The sequence below is a fragment of the Macaca mulatta genome, chromosome 5 (genome assembly GCF_049350105.2).
Source record: "Macaca mulatta isolate MMU2019108-1 chromosome 5, T2T-MMU8v2.0, whole genome shotgun sequence".
Lineage (NCBI taxonomy): Eukaryota > Metazoa > Chordata > Mammalia > Primates > Cercopithecidae > Macaca > Macaca mulatta.
In genome coordinates, this window is record NC_133410.1 from 80,100,179 (window position 1) to 80,126,880 (window position 26,702).

Genomic DNA, 26,702 nt, shown 5'->3' on the forward strand with positions numbered 1-26,702 from the left:
TGTAGTCTGGCCCAAATTTTGAAAAGCCAATCAATAACAACAACAAAAAAAGGCAAAATACAGAAAAGTTACTGATTTTTAAATAGTTTAAGTATAATAGCAAACATCTAGAGTACTTTCTAGGTACCAGGCACTGTTCTAAAACACTACATAAATGAATCCGCTGAATGTATATAACTCCACTGTGAGGGAAGTACTATTACTACATTTTACAGATTAAAAAATCAAGGCATAAGATGATCAGGGAATTTGCCCAATGACAGCACAGCTAGTAAGTTGCAGAGCCAGCATCTGAACTCCAGAAATCTGACACTCCAGAGACCAAGCTGTTACCAACACTCTATATTGCAGAACATCATAAACTCAATGAATGAAAATTAACCTCTTAAAAAATGTACAAGCCAAAAGAATACTACATATTAAAATATTACATATTACTACATATTAAAAGCTTAGCTATCATAAATTCTTTAACCAAACATTTTGAGATTATATTTAGTTTAAATAATCACATTTCATTATGTCTATGACAATTCACAAAAATCCTGGATTACTTTATAACATTTAATTTTGGCTGAAAGCTTCAAGAATCTTTATCTTAGAGCTAGACTAGATGCCACTGTAAGGTCTCTTCCTGCATTAGATTATTCTAAAATATCTCTCATAACAATACAAAACTGCAGAATAACAAAAACAGAAAACTATATAAAATAAATTTAAACAAGTAACACAAAAGGTAAGTGATCTGGCTGAGAACTAGTAATACTTGGGTTATTAATTTGTTTCAGGCCCAGACTTTAGTCATCTAGTGCAAGATTAAACTACTAACCTCAAACTTCGCCAGTCTTAGCCTACTATCCTTTACCAGTTTCCTGGTAATGGCATAATAGGGTAACCATTTGTCACATTTAAGTAAAAAAGACATTTTTTAGCATGTTTGCCTCTTACATCTGATACCTTCTGGAACATATGAGGTATTATCGTATCAAACCAAACCACAACAAAAAATGGTTCCAATTTTAAAGATCTTCCAAGCTGAAATTTCAATAGCCTCTTTCACTAAAATTAGCAAAAGACCTTCAGGCCAATAGATCTAGACTTAGAAGTCCAATAATTCTTTATGTAAGAATAGTGAGCACAGGAAACAGCGAATACTATTGTTACCACCTCTCTTGAATGTAAGATTGTTTCTTTATACATATACATAACTATATACCACACTTCACTTCTTGCTTACCTAGGCTTTTTAGATGGAAAAACATCAAGAAGTTTCTTGTGAAGAATTCATTTTGTACTAAAACAAAGTAGAATGTTCCAGTTTTTTGGTAGAACATTCAGAGCTTTTATACTTAATATAACACAAACACAATGTAAAGATACCAATGTCATACAATAATTGAGTTACAACTACGTAACTAACCTGCTCGGTGGGAGCCCAGTCTTGAATAAAGAGGGAGGAGAAGTAAACTCAGCTTTTGTAGATGGGAGGGCTGTTTCTTTCTCTGAATTTCCAGTTCTTCCCTGCTGTACCTTAAAAAAAAAAGGTTATTAGCTTGTTTAATTTAATAGAAAACTCAAACATAATGGACTTTACATGTTAAAATAAGTTTATAACATTTAATTTGAAGTTAAACATTAAGAATTTTTTTTGCTGAATATTTATTAAAAATAGCCTATTTTAGAATAGTATTAGGTGAAAGGCACCAAACAGAGCATGGGATCAAAATGTTCCAACTATCAAAAAGTTCACATTAATAACACTTAGAAGCAGAATAAACTGTAATTCTTTGGCACTTTTATAAATTCTCGCAGATCACCACAAATAGGTCCCAGATACTTGGTTATGACTTCATGTTTTGAATTCAAGAAAGGCCTTGAAGAATTTTCCCATTCTGTGTTCACCACCCTTATTCTAAGAAAACAACAGGTGACCATTTTACCCATTCTGACCATTTTCTATTCAGACTGTGATTTCCTGTAACACAAATGTGAATAATCTGCTACTGTACATCCATACAATTTCTCCCATCACCATTAAAAGTACCATCATCCTGCCAGTTCAGTAGGCTTAAAAGCTTGAAGTCAATCACTTGTCTTAATACCTCTCCTCACTCTGTTGCCCAGGCTGGAGTACAGTGGTGTAATCACGGCTCACTGAAGCCTCTACCTCCCAGGTTAAAGTGATTCTCTTGCCTCAGCCTCCCAAGTAGCTGGGATTACAGGTGTGCACCACGATGCCTGGCTAAGTTTTGTATTTTTAGCAGAGACAGGATTTCACCATGTTGGCCAGGCTGGTCTCAAACTCCTGTCCTCAAGTGATCTGCCCACCTCTGCCTCCCAACGTGCTAGGATTATAGGTGTGAGCCATCACGCCCAGCCTTCTCCCTCTTAATATTAATTTCAAAACCAGTTATCTACTTACTCCATAATTTCTCCAAGATTTGCCTATCCTTTCTGCTCTTAGTAGAGACTTTGATTGTGGCCCAGTCACATTCCTCTAGACTGCTGAAATGACTTCTTTATGCTCTTCTGCTTTTATACTCATCTTTTTATCTTAAAATTATCATCAAACTATTCAATTTAAACAAACTAAATTCAAGTTTCCTTACACTTAAATAGTATCACAGCATATTTTATGTTCTATTTAAATTCTATTTAAATTCCCTGCTCCACTTAAATTCAGCATTGCTCTCCTTTCCCATGAGGCAAAGGCCAAGACAATCTTAAGACATTTTGACTGATATATCTGAACTACCAATTCAGTTCCAAAATCATCTACCTCCCAACTAATCATTGTGTGAGAAAAAGAAACTCTTTTACACTTAAGCCATTATAGTCAGATCTCTTATTAATAGTGTCCAAACCAATCCCTAATTGATACCCTCATATAATGAGGATTTTACATTTAGTTTATTTGAAAATGAGTTCTACCACTTAAAAAAAATTTTTTTAAATGCCCTGATTCTAATGAGATGATGAGAATCAGCACTAAGGCAATGGGAACAGAAAGAAATGGACTTGACAGATACCTGACAGGTAAAACTGACAGGATCTGGTGAGAGAATGTAAACATTATTCATTCATCATTTATTGAATATCTATTATGTACCAGAAGCTGATAGAGAGAAACACAACAGGATCCTGGACCTTAGGAAAAAACAAACACACCAACAATCAGAGCAATATAATAAATATCATGACAAAAATCTAAGAGATAAAAGATGTTATAATAACACAAAAAGAAATGCATTGTTCTGCCTGGGGATGTCAAGGAATATTCAGAGTTGACACTATTGTCCCAACTGCTCCCCTGACCACCAGTAATTTCTGTGTAACTTCTTTCACGTCTAACGGACATCTCAAAGTTACCATGGCCAAAACAAAACTACTAATTTCCCCTAATCTGATCCTCTACAAGTCTTCCCCATATAAATAAATAGCACCATCATCTACTGAGCTGCTCAAGGAAAAAAACCATAGAAATTATCTAATACATATCAACACCCAATATGCCAACTTTACCTTTACAATATATATGCCAAATTCCAATCTGCGATCAGTAACCTTCCTAGAAAACACAGCTGGCAGTACTGTGAGGTTTGTCATTTGTAAAGAGAGTCACACAGATATTCCAGACTATTTACAGATTGTTTGGTTTACACTGAAAGCTATCGCTTCACTTGTGTGTGACAGAGAAATGAGATTTCAACAATTCCTTTTTGCATTTTTTATTTTTATTACGAGCCTTTTTATCAACAGATAGAGACTACCTAATTTGGGCATGAGAAGAAAACAGCACAGACACACTGCCTTCAGTGAAGATGCATGCCACTCCATTCATAAGCACCCTTCCCCTGAGGGAGGATAAGAATAAAAACTGTGTTTGGACCACTTGGATTCAAGCTCTACCACACAGCTCACTCTCTGGTGATCACTGATCTCTCTAGCTAACTTTACAGATTCTACCAGAAGAAGAAGAATGAAGGAAAGTTACTCAACCACACCCAAAAGAATCTCATTACGGCAATAGTGTGATTGCTTGCAAGTTCCCATACAAAAAGGAATCCTTTCGAAGCACCTGGGATGATGCGTTAGTGTCACAGGATTTTTTTCTTCCTGGTTTCTCTTCACAGGGAAAAAAAATATGAATTCAAAAGGATTCCAGTCTGAGGCACAATCACTTGCTTCCATAACAAAAATATCTCATCTTTTTCGGCACATAAATATTCTTTCATTGGTTAAAAAGAAAAACACCCTTTAATGTCTTAGAACTCTCTGGTGGTAAAAACTGCAGATTTCAAAATTTTCCTTTCATATTCCTATAATTCTCCGAAAGTATTAAGTCTGTGTATGCTTCAATAATTTAGTTTAAAAAATGCTCAATCTGGAGGGCCGGGCGCGGTGGCTCAAGCCTGTAATCCCAGCACTTTGGGAGGCCGAGGCGGGCGGATCACAAGGTCAGGAGATGGAGACCACAGTGAAACCCCGTCTCTACTAAAAATACAAAAAATTAGCCGGGCGCGGTGGCGGGCGCCTGTAGTCCCAGCTACTCAGGAGGCTGAGGCAGGAGAATGGCGGGAACCCGGGAGGCGGAGCTTGCAGTGAGCCGAGATCGCGCCACTGCACTCCAGCCTGGGCAACAGCGTGAGACTCCGTCTCAAAAAAAAAAAAAAAAAAAAATGCTCAATCTGAAATCAACTGCATTGACCATCTGGCTTTGCACGACAGGGAGAAAATAAATGGTTCACTGGTTATTTATACAGAGAGACTAAGAAAGAAGCTATTAATTGCCACTAATTTTATGACAGGCTTTAATGTTTATGAAAGCATGATTTTTTAATTCTATGAGCAATATCCATTTGAGGTTGTAAAAGAAAGCATACGATTCTAACTGTAGGCCGAGCATGGTGGCTCACGCCTGTAATCGCAGCACTCTGGGAGGCCGAGGTGGGCGGATCATGAGGTCAGGGGTTTGAGACCAGCCTGGCCAACATGGTGAAACTGTCTCTACTAAAACTAAAAAAATTAACTGGGAGTGGTGGCAGGCACCTGTAATCCAGCTACTCGGGAGGCTGAGGCAGGAGAACTGCTTGAACCCGGGAGGCAGAGGTTGCAGTGAGTCAAGATCACGCCACTGCACTTTATCTAGCTTGGGTGACAGCAAGACTCTGTCTTGGGAAAAAAAAGATTCAAATTATAGTTCATTTTGTCTCAACATAGAAACATTTGTTTTTGAATCTTTTCCTCACCATGTAATTCTAATTATAAGAAGCCGATGTTTTATTTCCTTTGAGGTTCTGTTGTATCAATGATTATTTTGTATAGATAATTCCTTTAAAAGGCCTACTTAAAGTTAACATCTAAAATACAGTTATGGCAGGGTGCAGTGGCTCACACCTATAATCCCAGCACTTCAGGAGGCCGAGGCAGGTGGATCACCTGAGGTCAGGAGTTCAAGACCAGCCTTGCCAACACGGTGAAACCCCGTCTCTACTAAAAATACAAAAACATCCAGATGTGGTGGTATACATCTGTAATCCCAGCTACTCGGGAGGCTGAGGCAGAAGAATCACTTGAACCCAGGAGGTGGAGGTTGCAGTGAGCCAAGATCGCACCATTGCACTCCAGCATGGGCAACAAGAGCAAAATTCTGTCTCAAGACAAAAAAAAAATCATAAAACACAGTTATGCCAATGAAATCCTACTCAGGGTGATATCTATATCCACAAGATGAGTGCTCATTATTCTAATAGGATTTGTTGAGGTGCTTTTCAACCCTGTGATGCTGAGATATATAAATAAGAAATCAAAAAAATTAATACAGATATACACATATACACACACACACACACACAAAATTCCATCACCTTATTATTATGTCTCATCCTAAAACAGTACCTGGCACGCAATAAGTACTCAATAAATATTTGTTACTTGACTGACTTTGGGAATCAACTTAAATGTCACTCCTTCAAACTCCATAGAACATGTGTTTGTATCATCTTTAGCATGATTATTTAATTAATACCTAAATTTTCCCATTAAGCACAATAAATGTCCAGACTATAGGCTCCATGTCTATTATGGTGACCTCCCCTTCCCCACAAAGCCTAAGATACTTCCTGGCACAGTCAATGCTCAGTTAAAAACTGGGAAGGAGGAACCAGGAAGGACTGGAGAAGAGATGTGGAAGAGATATTAAAACAGAAAGAGAGAGATGAGGTAAGAGAAGATATTAGGAAAATGGCACAGATTTTTAAACACACAAAAATTGCCTGTGTTTCCCAGCTTTTCTTTTTTCCTTAATTTCTTCATAATATCCTCATTCTATTAAACAACTCTGAAAATCCTCACTATTCTAGCAACCTTTCTAATCAACTTGATTTTCCATTTGTTTGTCTTCAGATGTTACACTCAAGATTACAGACTCAAAATTTGTCTAATCAGAACATAATGAGATGATTTCATATGACCTAATATCTTAATGACCATAAGACATTGTAACTAATTTTCTGAAAACAAATTTACATCAGAACTGACAAATCCAAACAAAACTTAAGTCTACAACCTTGAGAAGCTAAATACTCACCCAAATTATGCTACCACTGTACTAAGTTTTAAAATTATTTTTGAAATTTCCTTTGGCTGCCTATCATAGCTTCATTTATAAAAGTTTAACTTTACAAACAATATCTTAAAAAAAAAAAAAAACCTTGTTAAGTAAACTAAGATGTATCCAAATAACAAACTATGTAGCCATTTTAAATTATATTTATAAAAAAATTTTAAGAACTTATGAAAACATTACTACATGTTAAAAGTCAAAAAAAGGAAAAATAGACAACCATAAATGAATTATCACAATTTTGTTTCAACCCACAGGAAAAAAATTAAGAAGGCAACAAAATTTAGAACTTTGAAATTAGATTAAAAAATAGTAACTGACTGAGCAGACCAAAGAAAACTGAATCCTAAGTCAGCAATGAGAAAGCAAAGACAATGATTATCATGTTGGGACCCTCAAAAATTCAGAAATTAGAAGCTCCAGTTACCAGAACATTTGCATTAGCCAAGTATATACCCTCTAGATAGAATACTGGAATATTTTATCTGAAACAAATCTGATTACCACAAAAAGAAAAACACCTAAAACTACAGCAGGGAATGTGAAAAAACAGCCCTCTCGTGAAGCCTGCAGTCAAGCAAGTTCTATTCAGATGCACAGAGCTTCCAATCAATTTTAGCAGTCCACCCTTACATAAGTGTATGGCCAACAATCAACAAACATCTCAGGAAAGTCAAAGTCAGAAGCTAAAAGTACTAACTAAAATAATCAAGTTGAAAACAGACTATGCAGGAAAAGAAAATCTAACAGAAACAAAACAGCCTATCATTAATATCCTTTGAAAGAGGGGGGAAAAAGATATTGCATTACTGTAGGCATGAACAATAAGATGCCACAACTAAATAATAAAGAAAACTTTTCTTGGAAATTAACAGCAGAAATGAAAACTAAGTGGAAACATTTTAAGAATAAAAAATTCTCCCAGATAATGGAAAAGACGAAAAAAACAATAAAAAAAATTTAGAAGACCATTCGAAGATATCCAATATTTATCTAGAATAGAACAGAAAGCAGAGAAAAAAGTAAAAGAGAAAGTGTTCCACAAGTGAAGCATAAGTGCTTCCAAATCGAGACGGCGTAACTGAGTGCTTGGTACAATGGATGAAAACAGACCAAGACACGTAACTGTAAATTTTCAGAAAACTGGTGACAAAGCTCATAGATTCACAGTTGGGGGCGGGGGGGGGGGGGAAAGAGCTATGCGTGTGCGCACAAATGAATAAAAAATATTTTAAGAAATCGTTGTAGTCAGTGTTTTCTCATGCATACATATTATCTATTCCCACTAGTCACTTCTCTCTTGCCCCTCACTCTAATTAAATTATTACACAATTGTTTTTGCACCCAAATGAGTGGCTTTATTTTTACACCTGTTAAATTTTTTCCTTTATTTTGCTTTTTAGTAAAACTTTAATCATATTGAAGTATATAAAAGGCTGTTACCTCAAGAATGTCAAAACACCGTTAAGTGTTGAAGCTGCATAAGCACCTAAGGGTTCATGTGTACTATTCTACTTGTTACTGGGTTTGAAAATTATTTAATGAATAGTAAATAAAGTTATCTTAAAGAGGCTGATGGGTTGTCTCACACTTAAGGATGAAAAAATTCTATTTGCAGTAGATATGAAAATAAATTTTAATTCTTAAATCCACTCCTTTGCCCATTCACCCTCGTAAGTGAGTTCAGGCCCTAGTTCATTTCATTCCTATAGTATGGCAACATAACCCTATCTATTTCATATCCCTTTCATTCTACAGCCCATCCTGCTGCCAGTTCCTTTTCTAAAAACCAGATCTGCACTTCATTCTACTGCTCAGGAACTTTCAAACAGCTTCCTATTGGCCACACAAATGTTTGCAGGCTAGTTTAAAATCAATGTCCTGCTCATTATGGCCCTATTTCCAACATTTCTTACAGACCACAATATACATAAAGAAAAAATGTTTGCCACACATAGTCTTAATACACACCCTCTTCCCAAATCAGTATTTCTACCAAACATATTAGTATTTAAACACACTGTCAAGGCAAGAAAACCATGAAGACTGTACCCATCAAATTCAAATCTTTCATTCAGAATCCAATCAGAATGGAACACTCTGACCTCCTCTCACATAACCAAAAGAAACTTCAAAATAAGTTTTTCAGTACACAGTATGTATATAAAATACACATTCATAATGGCTACCTTCAATAAGACTGACCCCTAGGAGTTTCTTTTTATTCTCTTTTTAAAAGTCTACTACAAAAAATAAAGTATACAGAAGCTAACAGTTTATGATGGCAGTTCTCGTTTCTATTAAAAAATAAAATAAAATGCACTGCTGCTAATGAACTAGTTCATTAAGACAACTTTTCTACCCATTGTAGTTAAGTTTAATATATTCAATGCCATTATAGACAATATAACACAAAAAAACCTGATGACCCTTTAAAATACAACAGACATCACCACACACTTTCAAAATATTTGCAAAAGAACCAAATATGCAAAGTAGAATGTAAATTAAAAATAAAATTATCTATATAGAACTGTGTACAGTAGAGTGGTTTATCTGCAGACACAGCACACACACTGCATAAGGCAGTATTCTGGTGGACAGGGCTGCAAACCCAAAAGGGGAGCAGAGGTCTTTTTCCAGTCCACTAAAGTTCCCTGAGTATATAACCCAATCTAAAAGCCACTCCCAATCTTCATCTCAGTGTCATTCAATACAATAATCAACCATCAAGGTAAAGAAAAAAGAGTACACAACCAGTTTTCCATAAAAGAACTATGACAATATAGTATTATTCTTTGGACTGGGTCTGTGATCATACCATGCAATGGAGAAGCCAGAAACGAGACTTGATACACAAGTTGTAGTATCAACCTCAAAGTCTCTCACATAAACCTACTCCTTTCAAGTACCAATTTTTAAAATCAATGGCTTTATCTCATTCTGTTGAGTTCTTAAAGCCTCTCAGAGAATGTCTAAGATTTTTGAAGATATCTTGAGCTATCGGGGCATTACACCAATGGTATCAGTGTTACCAGTATCATAGAGATAAACAGTATGCCACTTCCTTACCGTTTTTTTTAAAGAAAACAAAAAAGTCTCCAATTCTGTTGATAAAGATTAGAGTATTATCTACAATGAGAGCTTAATCTGTTGCCACTAACTTTTCTATCCTACAAACACGTATTACAACTCAAAATGAAATCACAACATATAGCAAAGAACAGTTTTACTTGGCATTTGTTAGTATAATAGGCTATAAATTCACATGCTTGCAAAAGTGGAGATAAAACAACAATCAGCAAATTTGTAAGTCACCAGGAAGCTGAAGGTTTGGAAAAAAGGTAGCTATTTCCACTTTAATCTTGTCCCTTGAGTAGTGGTATGGGAGCAGACTCAAGAACAAAAAATGAGAGCAACCAAGGATAATTTACTAAAATTCACCTTAAAAAGATTGAATCTGCCATCTTGGATCTCTGCACCTGGTGTAACTTCCATAGTACAGTCTTCGGCCTAAGTTAAATAACATATTCCCCATTAAGATACCACATAATATTTAATTAATAGGCCATATAAAGACAAACTAGCTGTGGCTAGTCTGTGATTTGAAAGTAAGAACATCAGATAATCATTAATACAAAACTCTAAAAGGGAGGGAAGGGAAAAACAAACATGGTAAACAAAATGGAATTTTTAAACTATCGTATATCATTTAACCACTTTTATAGGGAAGTGATTTATTTGGGGAGTAAAAGTGGGACGGTAGACAAGCCAAGGGTATTCCGGAGTATTTCTTAATTACCGTAATTTTATTTGTAGTAGAAGTTACTGGTATAACTTCAAGTCCCATTCGTATCCTTTTTTGTTTTTCACAGTAAGCTTTCCAGGTATCTTCATTAAACCCATAATTAAAATAATCAGAAAGATCAGCACCTAAAGATAAAACACATCTTTAGTGTACAAATATTTCAGCTCTATTTTTATGCAGCATCAAAAATATACTAAACTATAAAAATATAAATTTAGACTTCTATCAGTTATCACTCTATCATTTATGGTGGCAAAAAGACCATAAAATTTTTGATCAAATTATTTCCTTTAGAAATGTCATTATAATAAAGTCTACATTTTAAGTAATATGAGGCCGCCAGTAAGATTTAATAATCCAAGTCACTATTACTCATCATTTGCTTAAGACAATTAAAATTATAATGAAAAAATAAAATTCTAAATTGATGCTCAAAAAATTTTCTGATGACTTCACACTAAAAATATTGAAATTAATATAATCCACAACAGTCTTACCAGGTTTACGCCATGGTTTATCTTCAAAAGAATCCAAATCTACCTCTAAAAGTGGAACTCCATTAATGCTTCCAGGTGCATCAAGGTCTACTCCTTTGACTTTTGTTCCTGTTTTATAAAATTACAAAATGAAGGAGCTACACTTGCAAGAAGCTGGGACATACCATAGACAAACAGAAGATATAAACACCTTTTTACTATTCCTGGCACACATACACACACAAACAGAAAACAAACATTTTTTTACTATCCCTGGCAAAAAACCTGGCAAGCATTCCAAACAAAGCAGAGCCTAAAATATGTGCTACTGGACTATTTACAGAAAAAATTTACCAGTCCCTGTGATGTATGGTCAAAAATTACCTTTAAAAAGAGCTATTATATTATCACCTTGGCCAGGCGCAGCAGCGCACACTTGGAATCCCAACAGTCTGGGAGGCCAAGGCAGGCAGATCACTTAAGCTCAAAAGTTCAAAACCAGCCTGAACAACATGGCGAGACCCGGTCTCTACATAAAAACACAAAAATTGGCCAAGCATGGTGGTGCACGCCCACAGTCCCAGCTATTTGAGAAGGTGAAGTGGGAGGATGGTTTGAGCCTGGAAGATGGAGGGTGCAGTGAACTAAGATTGCGCCACTGTACTCCAGTCTGGGTGACAAAGTCAGACTCTGTGTCCCACTAAAAAAAGAGTGATTAAGACCTATTTAAGATATGTGCCTTATTTCTCTACTGATGCAACAGAAAATACAAACTTTACCTGTAGTTCCATAAACTCTTCCTCCTGTCTTGATGTTAAGATTTACAGGTGCTGTACCATAACTCCTAAAAACAAACAAAAAACCAAAAATTATCCTGAAAAGCTTAAACAAAGCAGTAATATTTCTATTTTTATTTTTCTATTTTTTATAATTTCTATTTTTATTTTTTAAATTTTGGATAGATGAGATCTCACAGCATGTCATCCAGGCTGGTCTCGAACTCCTGAGCTCAAGCAATCCTCCCGCCTTGGCTTCCCAAAATGCTGAGATTACAAGAGTGAGTCACCGTGCCCAGCTAATACACATTTTAAAAAACATTTTAAACTAGTTTCTAAAGTCACCTGCTCAATAAAAGGCAAAAACATTAAAAAAAAAACTGACTTGTTTCCATTTCAAAAATCTCTTTGCCACTAACTCAACATTCTACTGTAACAAACTTCACAAGAAATAAGGCTAAGAAGGGAAACATAGTTTATACCCCTTTTCTTCATTTCCTTGCCTGCCAGTTATTACACATACAGCAATCTTAAGCATAAGTAAAATTCCTCCAACTTGTTGTTAAATCCAGTGGCCTTTCAGTTCTTACCACAGTTGATATTGTTAATAAATCCTTTTTCAACCATTCATGGAGTTCATAATAGAAATTTATTGTCATGAAATTCAAAAATAAGTCTAGCATGAAAGCAGAACAGTGTTTACCGGTGGTGGGTGGTTAATGACCAAGAGGAAAAATGAGAGAAACTTCTAGGATGCCAATTATGTTTCGTATCTTGATCTGGTTGTAGTTACATGAATGCATATATTTGAAAAAAGTATTAAGCTGCACCTTTTTAGATGTAATATAATACACAGTGATAAAGAAAAAAATTTCTGAAGTTGGACCAATCCACATTCAAATGTTTTGTCAGTTGTTAGTGTAATCTTGGCCAAGACATCTAAGACTCGTATATAATTATTTGAATATTTCATTGCATTTATACTTGTATAAATGAGCCTCATATAAATTTTCTGTAAGGGGTTACAGATAGTTCTTTACTTTTTTTATATAATGGATTCTTATATATGCGTAGTATTATCAAATATACTAATTAAAATAGACTTTTCTGTTACTAGGGAAATTAGAAGAAAACAGGAATGGGCAAAGAAGGACCAACTCCCACTGAACAAAAAGATATCAGTAAGACGGCAGGCGATGGCTCACACCTGTAATCCCAGCACTTTGGGAGGCTGAGACGGGCAAATCACGAGGTCAGGAGATCGAGACCATCCTGGCTAATACGGTGAAACCCCCCCTCTACTAAAAAATAGAAAAAATTAGCCAGGCGTGGTGGCGGGCACCTGTAGTCCCAGCTACTCAGGAGGCTGAGGCAGGGCAATGGCATGAACCCAGGAGGCAGAGCTTGCAGTGAGCCGAGAACACGCCACTGCACTCCAGCCTGGGCCACAGAGCGAGACTCCGTCTCAAAAAAAAAAAGATACCAGTAAGACCTCAAGTCATAGGTATTTTCAATGATATATTTCTCACATTACATTCATGTGGCATATTTGGTTCTTTTCTCTCAGAAGTTCAGCCATCTGGACTTTAGATTCACTGCTTTGGGTCTAATAATAATTACTTCCATCTTTTGTCTCTAATGTACTAAATATAAGACTTAGGTTGAGTTACATTTGCACTGTCATTTTTCTTTTCCACTTAAAAAAGAAAAATGTAAATGCAATAAAATGTTTAAGTAATTGTATCAAATAATTGTAGCTTCACAGCTAGAAATGCAAGAATTACAAAGTGGACCAAATATTACTGTCAAGCAGTACTATCATCACCAACTTGAAATAATCACTTTATAGACTGATTAATTCATGTAATGCTTACTGAGCACCAAAACCATGTCAGGTATGATTCTAGGCTAAGGAAAAAGTATGAGGAGCTGGACAAATTTGGTCCCTGCCTTCACGATGTTTACATTTTAACAATCCAAATTCAGCAAAAGTGACTTAGTGCTATCTACATATGATGTACATGATTTTTCTACAAATGTAGAAAAATCAAGGATTTTCTCTAAACTGTTCTCTTACAGGACTGCTATAGAATAAAATGGCATTTTTATAAAAGGCTTAGCCCTAAGTCTTCAATAGATGAGCTTCTTTGCTTTCCATCTAGCTACTTTCTATTCCCCATTCTGCCTTTTAAAACATCATTTTTCTTTTTCAAGCCACAAGCCTTTGTATTCATTCTGCGTAGAGAAGCTTAGTGGTATGAAAATTTGCAGAGGCAAATTTGATATAATGTCCAATAGATCCCCATGAACTCTCAGACCACTCTAAATGCTAGATCCTATACTTGGATTTTCTATAGGAATTTCAAAATAAACATATCAAATGAATCTATTTTGTGGGAGGTGGGAGCAGTAGCGCCCACCTGGACCCAATTAACTGCTCTAGAAATCTTTAAGTCCCTTTATCTCCTCCTCCATCCACAACCAACCAGTTACCCATGTTATTTGTTATTTCTTTCTTTTTATTCTTTGAGACAAGATCTTACTATATGGCCCAGGCTGCCCTGAAACTCCAAGGCTCAAGCGATCCTCCTACCTCAGCCTCCCAAGTCCATGGGACTACAGGTGTATACCACATGCCTGACTATATTTGTTTCTCAAATATTCAAATATACTATTTTCCCATTCATCTCTCTACTACTGCTGCCTTAGTCTAGATTATCATCTCACCTGGACAACTACTTCACATCTATTAGTCAATGTCTCTCCATCTAACCCATCTCAACTACTGATGCTACAATAGTTTCTACTCTATAGAAATCTAAAGTGTCTAAAGGTAATACCTTTTCAAATAATATAATCTATCTAAAAACCTAATCGGGGTGTCTAAGTGAGAGAATACAGTCATAGGTCCTCAGTTTCTGTTCTGGTTAGGCCAGTAAAGCCCCTTCATCAACCCTCTTTTCCACTTATCACTGGAGACAGAAACTAAAAACCACGGCTTTGGGCAGCTAAAAGCCTAAAACAAACCAAAACAGAACAACAACAACAACAACAACAACAACAACATAACGTCGGCTGGTTGGACAACCCTGCAAGGTCTACAAAGACATAGCAAATGCATCCTAACTCCTTTCATAAGTGATTTCAACCATCTCTTTTCATCTACCTTATCCTCCAGCCATGTACTTCCTCCAAGCCATGCATCTACTACATTTATTTTTAAGCAGTGTCCTCCACCTAAAAACCACTGTCTCCCATCTCAAAAACTATTCAAATTCAAATGTCACCTCTGGGATCTTCTCTTCAATACCTGTAGGCTTTCAGCAACTCTCCTCTCAAACTTTTCTAATCACTTTGTACATGTTTCTATTGTAGCACTTATGTTGCACTGAAAATATTTACTCACATGTCTGTTTTCCTCACTACCTCTGGAAAATAATAACTTCTTGTATTCTCATCAATTAATACATTCACAAATAAAAAAATTGCTGCTTTCATGTAACTCTATCTAATTTGTTGACTCCAGGAAATTTCATCATGATTTTACCAAGAGTTCTTTTGTAGCACGGTAAATGTAAAAAAAATATAATAATGGAATGATCATAGATGGTTTAATAAAGGCACATTATCTTTGCTACTTAACACAGTGCCAAATAAATTATGCCTTTAAAAAGTATTTATTGAGTATATAAATGGATGAATCTCACAGAGATAGGTAACAAACTACTTTCCAAGATAAATTATTCCTACTTTAAGACTTGGTTTTCTTCATACCTTACACACATATAAAATGAACTTGTAACAAAGGTATGTTACCTAAAAAAACAACCTGTAACAATTTACAATAAATCAATTCAGTACTATTCCTTTAACACAGTTTGTTCTTTAAATTTGCTTCTGAAAACGCTGCACAGAAGTAAATGTTTATCAAATTTCATTTTCTCACGTACTTTGTTTTCAAGGGATATACCCTGAAATACAGAGGTTAAGCAACTTTACACTCTTCACAAATACTTGTACTTTACTTTGGAAATTCATAAAATGAATAAAAAATAAATCAACTGATAAATGGGTAAAGGCATAGAGAGAGGGATATGAGTTCAAGCAAACAAAGCAAAATGCGGATTGTATAATCTAGGTGATGGGTAAATGAGCAGTCACAGGTCAATTCCTTCAACTTTTGTGAGTATTGGAAAATTTTCATAATCAAATGTCTAAGGGGAAAAAACCTTCAGAGACAACTGTAACTAAATAACATTCAGTTTATTTAGTCAATAACCATTTACGGCACACTTACTATATTTAAGGCAATGTGAGGAAGAGAAAAATTCATAAATCAGTTTCCTGTTTTTTTGAAGAGTTTTGAATACAATGGTTTCTACTCTATAGAAATCTAAAATGTCTAAAGGTAATAAATATGTATAAACATAATTACAATGCATAAAACTAAAAACTGCTGTAAGAAATAAAGTTTAGTAAGGTACTACGAAAGTCCACATATATTTAATATTTGAGTGCAATTTCTACCAAAAAAAGGTACCATTCACAATCCAAAAAATTGTCATTTGCTTCAAATTGTTCTATAACTTGCAAGTACAAATAATTTTATATAATATTTAATGAACATGCAATTATTACAATTTTAATAAGTGTTTTTTTTGCATAATACAGACAGTAAAGGCCTATTATTAGCAGAAAGCCCTACTAGTACTACAGTATAAGCCCAACTTTCTCATTAAGTAATTATTTACTTTCCCAAATGAGAATGAGGAGCACATTTAGAATATGCACCCCTAACATGAAAAACTAGCCTCTTTACTCTGTTCCCTAAAAAGGTACTAGGATTTTAAAATTACATGGGTACATGTATCATTACTATAATACAAAACTGACTATGACAATAACTGAACTGGCTTTAAGCTTCCTGAAATGACTTTTGAAAATAAATGACTCTACTAATAAAATATTTTAACAATATTTTTGTATATACTGGTTGATTCCAGATGAGGTTGCTTAATGAACTACAGTGAAATTAATGTATTTTATGTTTCCAATGCATAAGCTATCCAATCTGAAACAAAACACATTAACTCTTATTCTCCTATTGTAACTAAATCACAATTCGTACTTCAACGCATTTCCCTTCCAATCTTTCTGTAAGATTCTTTATGTGCTCAATGCGTCAATGACAGTCCATTCACTTGGTCCAGTTTATAGAACACAAAATTTGAGACAAACATTGGCCTAAAAGGCCTACAGGAGAATTAAAAACCTGAAAACACTATTAACAACAAAAAGAAATACTTTTGATATTGTTTTTATTGGACAAAAAAATTAAAAACCTAAACTCAGGTCTGGATAAGTAATAAAGTGAAACAATAAGCACAGATACAAATTACAATTTAAGGATTTCTAATTCAAAACAAAGAATTTATAGTATTTTTTTTTTCCCTTGAGACAGAGTCTCACTGTTATCCAGGCTGGAGTGCAGTGGCTCGATCTGGGCTCACTACAACCTCCACCTACCAGGTTCAAGTGATTCTCCTGCCTTAGCCCCCGAGTAGCTGGGATTACAGGCACCCACCACCACGCCTGGCTAATTTTTGTATTTTTAGTAGAGATGAGGTTTCCCCATGCTGGTCAGGCTGGTCTTGAACTCTTGACCTCAGGTGATTCACCCACCTCAGCCTCCCAAAGTCCTGGGATTATAGGCATGAACCTCCATGACTGGCCTAGTACTCAATTCTTTTATAAAAGCACTTTAAATTCAGGATCAAAAACTGCTGCTTCCATATACCTTTGCCTAATCAGTTAACTTTATTTTAGGAAAGAAGTATCTTCATGATGAAACTTTAACAAGAGTTCTTTTATGTTAAAATAGAAAAACGTAAAAACAATGGAATCAACCACTGAGAGATTAATATAGGCACACTCTCTTTGCTATATAGCATTTACACAATTGTTACTTACTAAAAAATAACATACCCATACTGTGGTGCTCCCGTTTTAATGTCTCCTATAGTGACATGAACATCATCTTCATCATCATCGCTGTCACTATCACTATCATCTTCAGTCTCAGTCACTTTCTACATGAACATAAACAAATTATAACATACATTCAATAATCCATTTCAACATCTAATACTAATAACTAAAAAAAGTAACCACCCTGGTTTTTTTTCTTTCTTCTTTCTTGAGACAGAGTCTCACTTTGTCACCCAGGCTTGAGTGCAGTGGTGTGATCTCAGCTCACTGCAACCTCCGCCTCCCAGGTTCAAGCAATTCTCCCGCCTCAGCCTCTAGAGTAACTAGGATTACAGATGCCCACCACCATGCCCAACTAATTTTTGTATTTTTAGCAGAGACAGGGTTTCACCATGTTGGCCAGACTGGCCTCAAACTCCTGACCTCAGGTGATCCACCCGTCTTGGCCTCCCAAAGTGCTGGAATTACAGGTGTGAGCCACTGCGCCCGGCCCCACTCTGTATTTTTTTGAGATATAATTTAAAAGTTACAAGCTTATAATGCTGCCACCTATTTCAACTCATAATTTTGATGTTCTACATAATAAAAAGGATAAGACTATGAATAAAGAAATGAAATCTTTTTTGGCATCATCTCCTTTTGGTAAACAACAACTCATATTTCTTTTTTACTATTATATCTGCCCCTCTTGCAAAAAGGATATAAAGCAACTTACTAAGATATCTACAAAATAAAACTATAAAAAATACATATTTGAGAATTCTTGGCAAAAAAAGAATCTAAGAGGAAAACAATTTTAAGATTCACAATGTCACAAATAAAAAGTACCAAATCAATTAAAGAATTTAAAAAAACCCAAAACATAAGAAGTACCAAATAGTTAAGTAGACGCTCAATTATTCTTGGTATTCTTGTATACCTAGAAGAGGCCCTACATGCAAATTCTACATTTGTGAAGATTTTACTTTGGCTCTTAAAGGCTATTTTGTGCTTAATCACATCATAGTAAATAACCAGATGACATATGCAAAATACTTTTTGTACACAACTACAAACTTGCAGAACAGTAACTTCCTTCTTTTTATAGGATTAAAATGTACAAATATTCATAGGACCAGTGATACGTTCACCTCACAAAGTATCAAAGGCATGCAGGCATGCAGTCAGGGACTGTCACATACATTAAAAAGTACTGCTAAAAAATCACAACGTTCAAAGGCTGTGGGACTCAAAACTTGCTCTGAAAACCAGGCACACTATATTCAGTAGATTTATAACCATTCAGTTCCTTGAAAGCAATAAACATCAAGCCTTTGCACATACTATTTTCCTCTGACGTCTTTCTACTATTTCTTTTCCTCCTTGCTAATTCCTATATATGTTTTTGATAGCACCAGATGCAGTAGGAGACATAAGAAAGGGTCACATAACACAGGATACTGAAGGTAATGTAAAATGTCAGCTTGTTTTCTACGTAAACTGTGAAGCTATTGATAAAGATTTGTATCTGGAAAGTAACTGGATTTCAAAGCCTTATGTTACCGGTTTTGGTACACCATTTTCGGCAGTTTCATCTTCAATTCCAGATGGAGGATTAGCACTACAAACAACAAAAATAAGTATACACATCAGGCATTACTCTTCCGAAGTGCAGATAGGTTATATTAGTATTTCTAAGCTACATCTAATAAAGTCCCTAAAATTATTGTCTCCACTGGAGACAGTAATGGTAAAATCTGACTGTCGTATTCCCTGTTATTTCTAGTAACTTGCATAAAACAAGTACTCAACATTGTAAGTAGAATGCAAATGCCAGGCTGGGCGCGGGAGCTCACACCTGTACTCCCAGCACTTTGGGAGGCTGAGGCGGGTGGATCATGAGGTCAGGAGTTCAAGACCAGCCTAGCCAAGATGATAAAACCCCCACCTCTACTAAAAACATAAAAAAAAATTAGCCAGGCATTGTGGTGGGCGCCTGTAAAACCAGCTACTCGGAGGGTGAGGCAGACAATGGCTTGAACCTGGGAGGTGGAGGTTGCTGTGATCATGCCACTGTACTCTAGCCTGGGCAAGAGTGAGAGGCTGTCTCAAAAAAAAAAAAAAAGAACGCAATTAATGATTTATAATTTGATGGTGGGCTGAAATTCAAGCTTTTTACACATTTTAAAACTATATGACAAACTTAATCAATTTTAATTATCCTAAATCTTTACTGAACATCCACTGTGTACCATGTACTACTACTATCACTACCCAGACCTACGTAATACAGTTTCCTCTTTTCCTTGGTGTTCAAGAACTCAGATTTGTGGTATAATCACATTAACTCTTTCAGTATTCAGTTAACATACATGCTTCTTCTTGGTTCTCTGTGTTATCAATCTTATTGAAGATACGTCCTTCATTGAATAAAAAATAAAATTTTAAGATTAAAAAAAAGTATCTTCATTCAAGGCTGTTCTCCAATTCGATATTAATAAGGAGCTAATTCTCATGAATGTTAAAAGTAATTACTTTAAGACCAGTTAATACTTGAACTTGTCTTTTCACAACAAAACTGGTATGCAACAATAAAACATTCACATTCCCATGAAACTCAAGCATATGGTCATTTACCAGCAAATAACACTTCCAGTACCATAACGTAATTGGTTTCTTACATTTTTTAGTAATTAAAATTTCAACAGTGGGAATTAACCATCACCTCATTTCACAGATAAGAAAATTGAAGTACAAAGCAAGTAGCTGATTTGGCCCAACTTTCTAAATTATTTAGTAGCATTCTTAACAAAAATGTCCAGATATTGACACAGTTCAGAGCACTTTTCATTAGATTTCTGCTAATCTCTTCTAAACTGCACTTTCTGTTGGGTAGTTTCTATGTAAATCAATTTGATCTTTACAGGGGCATTTTATACCACAATCACCAAATAAAGCAAAATGAAAGATGAAAAGTCAAAACCTAACTGTTAAATTTTCATTGTTCCACTGCTTGCTTCAAGAAAACAAATATACAGCTGTAATTGTTCAGTACATTTACCTCCTGCTGAAATAAGCTTCTCGGTAGCCAGAAACAAGTCCCATTTGCTTTCTATGTCACAAAACAGTATCCTTTCTTTACTCAAAACTTGGGTAGATATAACACAATTGGAGACTGTAATGCAATGTTTAAGAAAAACAGGGGCTTCAGCAATAAGCCTGTCAGTAGGAAACTGGGGCAAATTCTAACAGCAGGAACTTAGGTAGAGCAATGCAGTGATGTACCAAGCCAGATAGCAGTATGTTTGGCAGAGTTCCTTTCTTCAATAGGCCTACTCTTTTAGAAGTTTTAATTTTCTATCACCATGAGAATGTTAGAAACATGATAAAATTTTAAGCTTTTTCTAGAAAAATAACACTGTAAAGGAATTTGTTTTCTCCCCCATAGGATGAAATCAACTCAATGGCTCCCCAAATGAAGTTGTAGAAAGAAATATAAAGCTATGTTGACAGTGAGACTCAGGGAAAGTAGAAGGTTCCCTCCAATAAATTTCAGCAAGTTGCGTATTGCAGAATTAAAATTAAAGAACGTTTGATCAGAAAATAAGATTTTAAAATAACGTACCTCAAAATAATAAGAGCTATTTATGACAAACTCACAGCCAATATCATACTGGAAAAATTCCCTTTGAAAACTGGCACAAGACAGGGATGCCCTCTCTCACCACTCCTATTCAACATAGTGTTGGAATTTCTGGCTAGGGTAATCAGGCAAGAGAAAGAAATCAAGGGTATTCAGTTAGGAAAAGAAGTCAAATTGTCCCTCTTTGCAGATGACATGATTGTATATTTAGAAAATCCCATTGTCTCAGCCCAAAATCTCCTTAAGCTGATAAGCAACTTCAGCAAAGTCTCAGGATACAAAATCAATGTGCAAAAATCACAAGCATTCTTATACACCAGTAACAGACAAACAGAGAGCCAAATCATGAATAAACTTCCATTCACAATTGCTTCAAAGAGAATAAAATACCTAGGAATCCAACTTACAAGGGATGTAAAGGACCTCTTCAAGGAGAACTACAAACCACTGCTCAGTGAAATCAGAGGACACAAACAAATGGAAGAACATACCATGCTCATGGATAGGAAGAATCAATATCATGAAAATGGCCATACTGCCCAAGGTTATTTATAGATTCAATGCCATCCCCATCAAGCTACCAATGACTTTCTTCACAGAATTGGAAAAAACTGCTTTAAAGTGCATATGGAACCAAAAAAGAGCCCGCATCTCCAAGACAATCCTAAGTCAAAAGAACAAAGCTGGAGGCATCACACTACCTGACTTCAAACTATACTACAAGGCTACAGTAACCAAAACAGCATGGTACTGGTACCAAAACAGAGATATAGACCAATGGAACAGAACAGAGGCCTCAGAAATAATACCACACATCTACAGCCATCTGATCTTTGACAAACCTGAGAGAAACAAGAAATGGGGAAAGGATTCCCTATTTAATAAATGGTGCTGGGAAAATTGGCTAACCATAAGTAGAAAGCTGAAACTGGATCCTTTCCTTACTCTTTATACGAAAATTAATTCAAGATGGATTAGAGACTTAAATGTTAGACCTAATACCATAAAAACCCTAGAGGAAAACCTAGGTAGTACCATTCAGGACATAGGCATGGGCAAAGACTTCATGTCTAAAACATCAAAAGCAACGGCAGCAAAAGCCAAAATTGACAAATGGGATCTCATTAAACTAAAGAGCTTCTGCACAGCAAAAGAAACTACCATCAGAGTAAACAGGCAACCTACAGAATGGGAGAACATTTTTGCAATCTACTCATCTGACAAAGGGCTAATATCCAGAACCTACAAAGAACTCAAACAAATTTACAAGAAAAAAACAAACAACCCCATCAAAAAGTGGGCAAAGGATATGAACAGACACTTCTCAAAAGAAGACATTCATACAGCCAACAGACACATGAAAAAATGCTCATCATCACTGGCCATCAGAGAAATGCAAATCAAAACCACAATGAGATACCATCTCACACCAGTTAGAATGGCGATCATTAAAAAGTCAGGAAACAACAGGTGCTGGAGAGGATGTGGAGAAATAGGAACACTTTTACATTGTTGGTGGGATTGTAAACTAGTTCAACCATTATGGAAAACAGTATGGCGATTCCTCAAGGATCTAGAACTAGATGTACCATATGACCCAGCCATCCCATTACTGGGTATATACCCAAAGGATTATAAATCATGCTGCTATAAAGACACAGGCACACGTATGTTTATTGCAGCAATATTCACAATAGCAAAGACTTGGAATCAACCCAAATGTCCATCAGTGACAGACTGGATTAAGAAAATGTGGCACATATACACCATGGAATACTATGCAGCCATAAAAAAGAATGAGTTTGTGTCCTTTGTAGGGACATGGATGCAGCTGGAAACCATCATTCTTAGAAAACTATCACAAGAACAGAAAACCAAACACGGCATGTTCTCACTCATAGGTGGGAACTGAACAATGAGATCACTTGGACTCGGGAAGGGGGACATCACACACCGGGGCCTATCATGGGGAGGGGGGAAGGGGGAGGGATTGCATTGGGAGTTACACCTGATGTAAATGACGAGTTCATGGGTGCAGCACACCAACATGGCACAAGTATACATATGTAACAAACCTGCACGTTATGCACATGTAGCCTAGAACTTAAAGTATAATAATAATAAATAAATAAAATAAATAAAAAATAAAAAAATAAAAATCAATGGGATAAAGATGATCATAGAGAGAAATATATTTGATTGTAAAACTATACCCTGTAATTAATTTCTTGACCAACTGAAGGAATGGATATAAAGAAATATTCAATCACATTCATAACATAAATTAAAACTAATCTCAACTTTGTGGTTGAGATCTGAATTAGGAAATGAGTTGAACACATAAATTTTAAAATGAAATAACATTTCAGATAATATATCAATGAGTGAAAAGACTATAGGGGATTTTTTGGGTAAGGAAGTTGAACTGTAGTTTCAGATCCTCCTAAGCTATTTCTACTTCCATTTCTCACTTTTTCCCTCTATTCATTTTTTGTTGTTAACAGCTTTGAGATGCAATTCACATATTACACAATCTATCCATTCAAACAGGACCACTGAGTTTTAATATGTTCACATAGTCCAACCATCACAACTATCTAATTCCAGAATATATGCATCACTCCCAAAAGGAACTCTGTATACATTAGCAATCACTCACCCAACTCTTAGCAACCAGTAATCTGTCTCTATGGACCGGCTTCACTTGCATATTTGCAAGGTTCGTCCATATTGTAACATCTACCAGTACTTCATTTTATTTTCCCTGCCAAATAACATTCCACTGTATGGATATAACACACTTAATCTACCCATTCATCAGTTGATGCAGCTGCGAGGTTTTTTTTTTTTCCATTTTCTATTAACAATGCTGCTATGAATATTCACGTACAAGTTTTTGTGTGAATGTTTTTCATTTCTCTAAGGTGGAGGGCTCATATGGTAACTCCATGTTTCACCATTTGAGAAAATGGTCAGGCTGTTCTTCAAAGCAGCTGCACCATTTTACAATCCCACCAGAAGTGTATGAGGGTTTTATTTCTCCATATCCTCACCAACACCTGTTTTATCTTTCTGATTGCAGCTTACTCGGTATGAAGTGGTATATCTTCCACTTTTTAAACCCAAATATTCTTTAAAATCTTCTACCTACCTCTCCATTACTGACACTAATGCAAGTGGTCAGGGTAAAGCCGACATCTCCATGTACTTCTTTGCATGGGTTGTTTTCTGAAATTCGGGGTAAAATTCTGACTCCCTGTATATGTTCTATAATCAAATACTTACATCTTTCTTATAATCTAACAAAGAAATCAATCTTATAACAAATCAGCTAATTACATTTTGAATGTAAATAATACATAGCATTGAAATTACAACCAAAGTGCCATTATACCATCAAAAATGTTAATAAACTGGAAAAGCAGTAGTTTGGAGTGTTCCTGATTTACTTAAAAACATTTTCAATTAAGTTAAAATATTTTTATCGGTAGCTTAATGATTATACTGTATACTTCACTACTGAAGTCACTTAAGAGTAACAAGTTACTTAACAGTGTAAAATCAGTCCAATCCTAAGTTCAAAAACTTTGTCCTTTAAACTATCAACAAACAGAATTGGCATAAGATTAGGTCCTGAAACTGGAAAAACCTTTAAAGGATTCGATGTCCTCCAAAATGTTGTAAGTGTTGTAATGACGCCAATGATTGTAAGAAAATAATTTTGACAACTGACAGAACCATTGTATCACACAATCTATGTAATAGGCATCAACAGAAAATTTCACTAACCTGGCATTTTCTTCTTCTGGCCTTTCAACTTCATTTTCATCTACCAAGTAAAATAAACAAATAAATAAATAAGCAAACAAAATAAAGAAACCACTCTTAAAGAAACTAGTATTATGAAAATCTGAAGTGATCATCACAAGCACTAACCTAGGTCCTTTGTCAAATCACTGTGCACATGCACGTCCCATGGGCCTATAAGCACATCCAAAGTTAGATCACCTTATAATTACTTAACAAGATACGTATTTTATGGAAAAAAAAAAATCAGACTTTACTGGTATAAAAATAAGCTTAAACTTAAGAGGTACTGAAGATTTCCAGATCTTTGTAAAAGAAATCCTACACATTCACATTTCAAAGACTAATGCTAAATCTTGCCACCAAAGATAATTTTTTTTTTTTTACAAGTTTATCAAAGTTACATCATCAAGGACCTGCGTGGTGCCCAATGTGCACTTTTACTGTTCTATTCTAAAGACAATCAAGAATGTATGTTTTAGGCAAGGAACAAACATTAAGTTTCAAATCTGGTGTAACAGGCAAGAAGGGATTGTGAATTAACGAAAGTTAAAAACCAGATGTCCCTTCTAGAGAGAAGTACATGATGCATTAAATTTATTTTGAGAAAAAGAAATATATGAGATGACACTGAAAACTATAAGCCGAAGGGTCATGAGATACCTCCATGATGTAGGTTAAACGGCAGTCTCTTAAAAAAGAAAAACTTCACCTTAATACAGGAGACATTCAGGGTTTTCTTTATGGGCCATCTTTCTCTCTCTCTTAATTAATTATTTTTAAAGCACGACTTTCAGACAAGGAGGTACCCTTGCAGGTGCATTCCATACAAACTGACCATCAAGAAACAAGACGTTAGTTGTACAGCATTAACTTTATTTCGCTATTATTACAGAATGACTGTTTCTGAAAGAAGGGACAGGAAGGGCACCCTAAGGCCACGGGGCAAAAACAGACACAAAAAACCACCACCTCAGAATCGACAGAAAAAAACAAGGGTAAAGAGCGCAGCAGCGAGGCGACCGAGACGCCCCAGGGAAAGCACGGCGAAGCCGGGGGCCGGGACCAGTCACAGCCCCCCAGCCCTGCCCGGCCGCCGCAGGGTGGGTGCGTATAGTGGGCTTGGGCCAGGCGGGAGACCGCCGCGGGAGCGGGGGGCACGCGCACGCTGCGCTCGGCCTAAGTCAGGCCGGACAGGACTCCCAACCAGAGGCCCGAAGGGGCGGCGCGAGGGGCCGGAACGCCGGCCGTTTGAGGGCCAAGAGGGGAGGCCTAAGAGAACCCGAGAAAGAGACAGGGACAGGAAGTTTCGTACCGCCATAGAGCCACTCTTCCTCCTCATCCCCTCCGGTCCCGCCGCTCAGCTCCGACACTAGGCGCTCGACCTCGCCGGCCGACATGGCCGCCCCGAGCGCAACTTAAACGCGGCGATCAACAGCCCCCTCCAACCCCTTCCCAGCCTCTCAGCCCCGGGGCGCGAGAAGGGCGCGAACCCGCCGGCGAGCGAACGAAGAAAGCTCGAGACTCAAATCCCAGGAAGGCGGCAGCAGCGGTGGTAAAGATGAAGACTCCAGCGCGGATCCGCCTGCGCATGCGCAGC

At 36.3% G+C, this 26,702-nt stretch overlaps 1 protein-coding gene across 32 annotated transcripts in view; it reads right to left on the reverse strand.

Annotated features, from left to right (window-relative positions):
• Positions 1 to 26,702, reverse strand: part of FIP1L1 (factor interacting with PAPOLA and CPSF1) — a 73,427-nt gene extending 46,725 nt beyond the window's left edge. For 6 of the 32 annotated variants that reach the window (XM_078001934.1, XM_028848586.2, XM_078001944.1 and 3 more), the window contains exons 1-9: positions 26,418 to 26,702; positions 25,085 to 25,124; positions 19,216 to 19,273; positions 17,671 to 17,774; positions 11,689 to 11,753; positions 10,931 to 11,038; positions 10,428 to 10,558; positions 10,070 to 10,138; positions 1,421 to 1,530 (exon numbers count right to left, since the gene is read on the reverse strand). In XM_078001934.1, the coding sequence (XP_077858060.1) occupies positions 1,421 to 1,530; positions 10,070 to 10,138; positions 10,428 to 10,558; positions 10,931 to 11,038; positions 11,689 to 11,753; positions 17,671 to 17,774; positions 19,216 to 19,273; positions 25,085 to 25,124; positions 26,418 to 26,502 (770 nt within the window). In that variant the 5' untranslated portion in view covers positions 26,503 to 26,702. Of the gene's footprint in view, positions 1 to 1,420; positions 1,531 to 10,069; positions 10,139 to 10,427; positions 10,559 to 10,930; positions 11,039 to 11,688; positions 11,754 to 17,670; positions 17,775 to 19,215; positions 19,274 to 25,084; positions 25,125 to 25,231; positions 25,277 to 26,417 lie in introns of all 32 variants that reach the window. The other 26 variants (XM_078001942.1, XM_015138708.3, XM_078001947.1 and 23 more) reach the window with 6 other exon arrangements.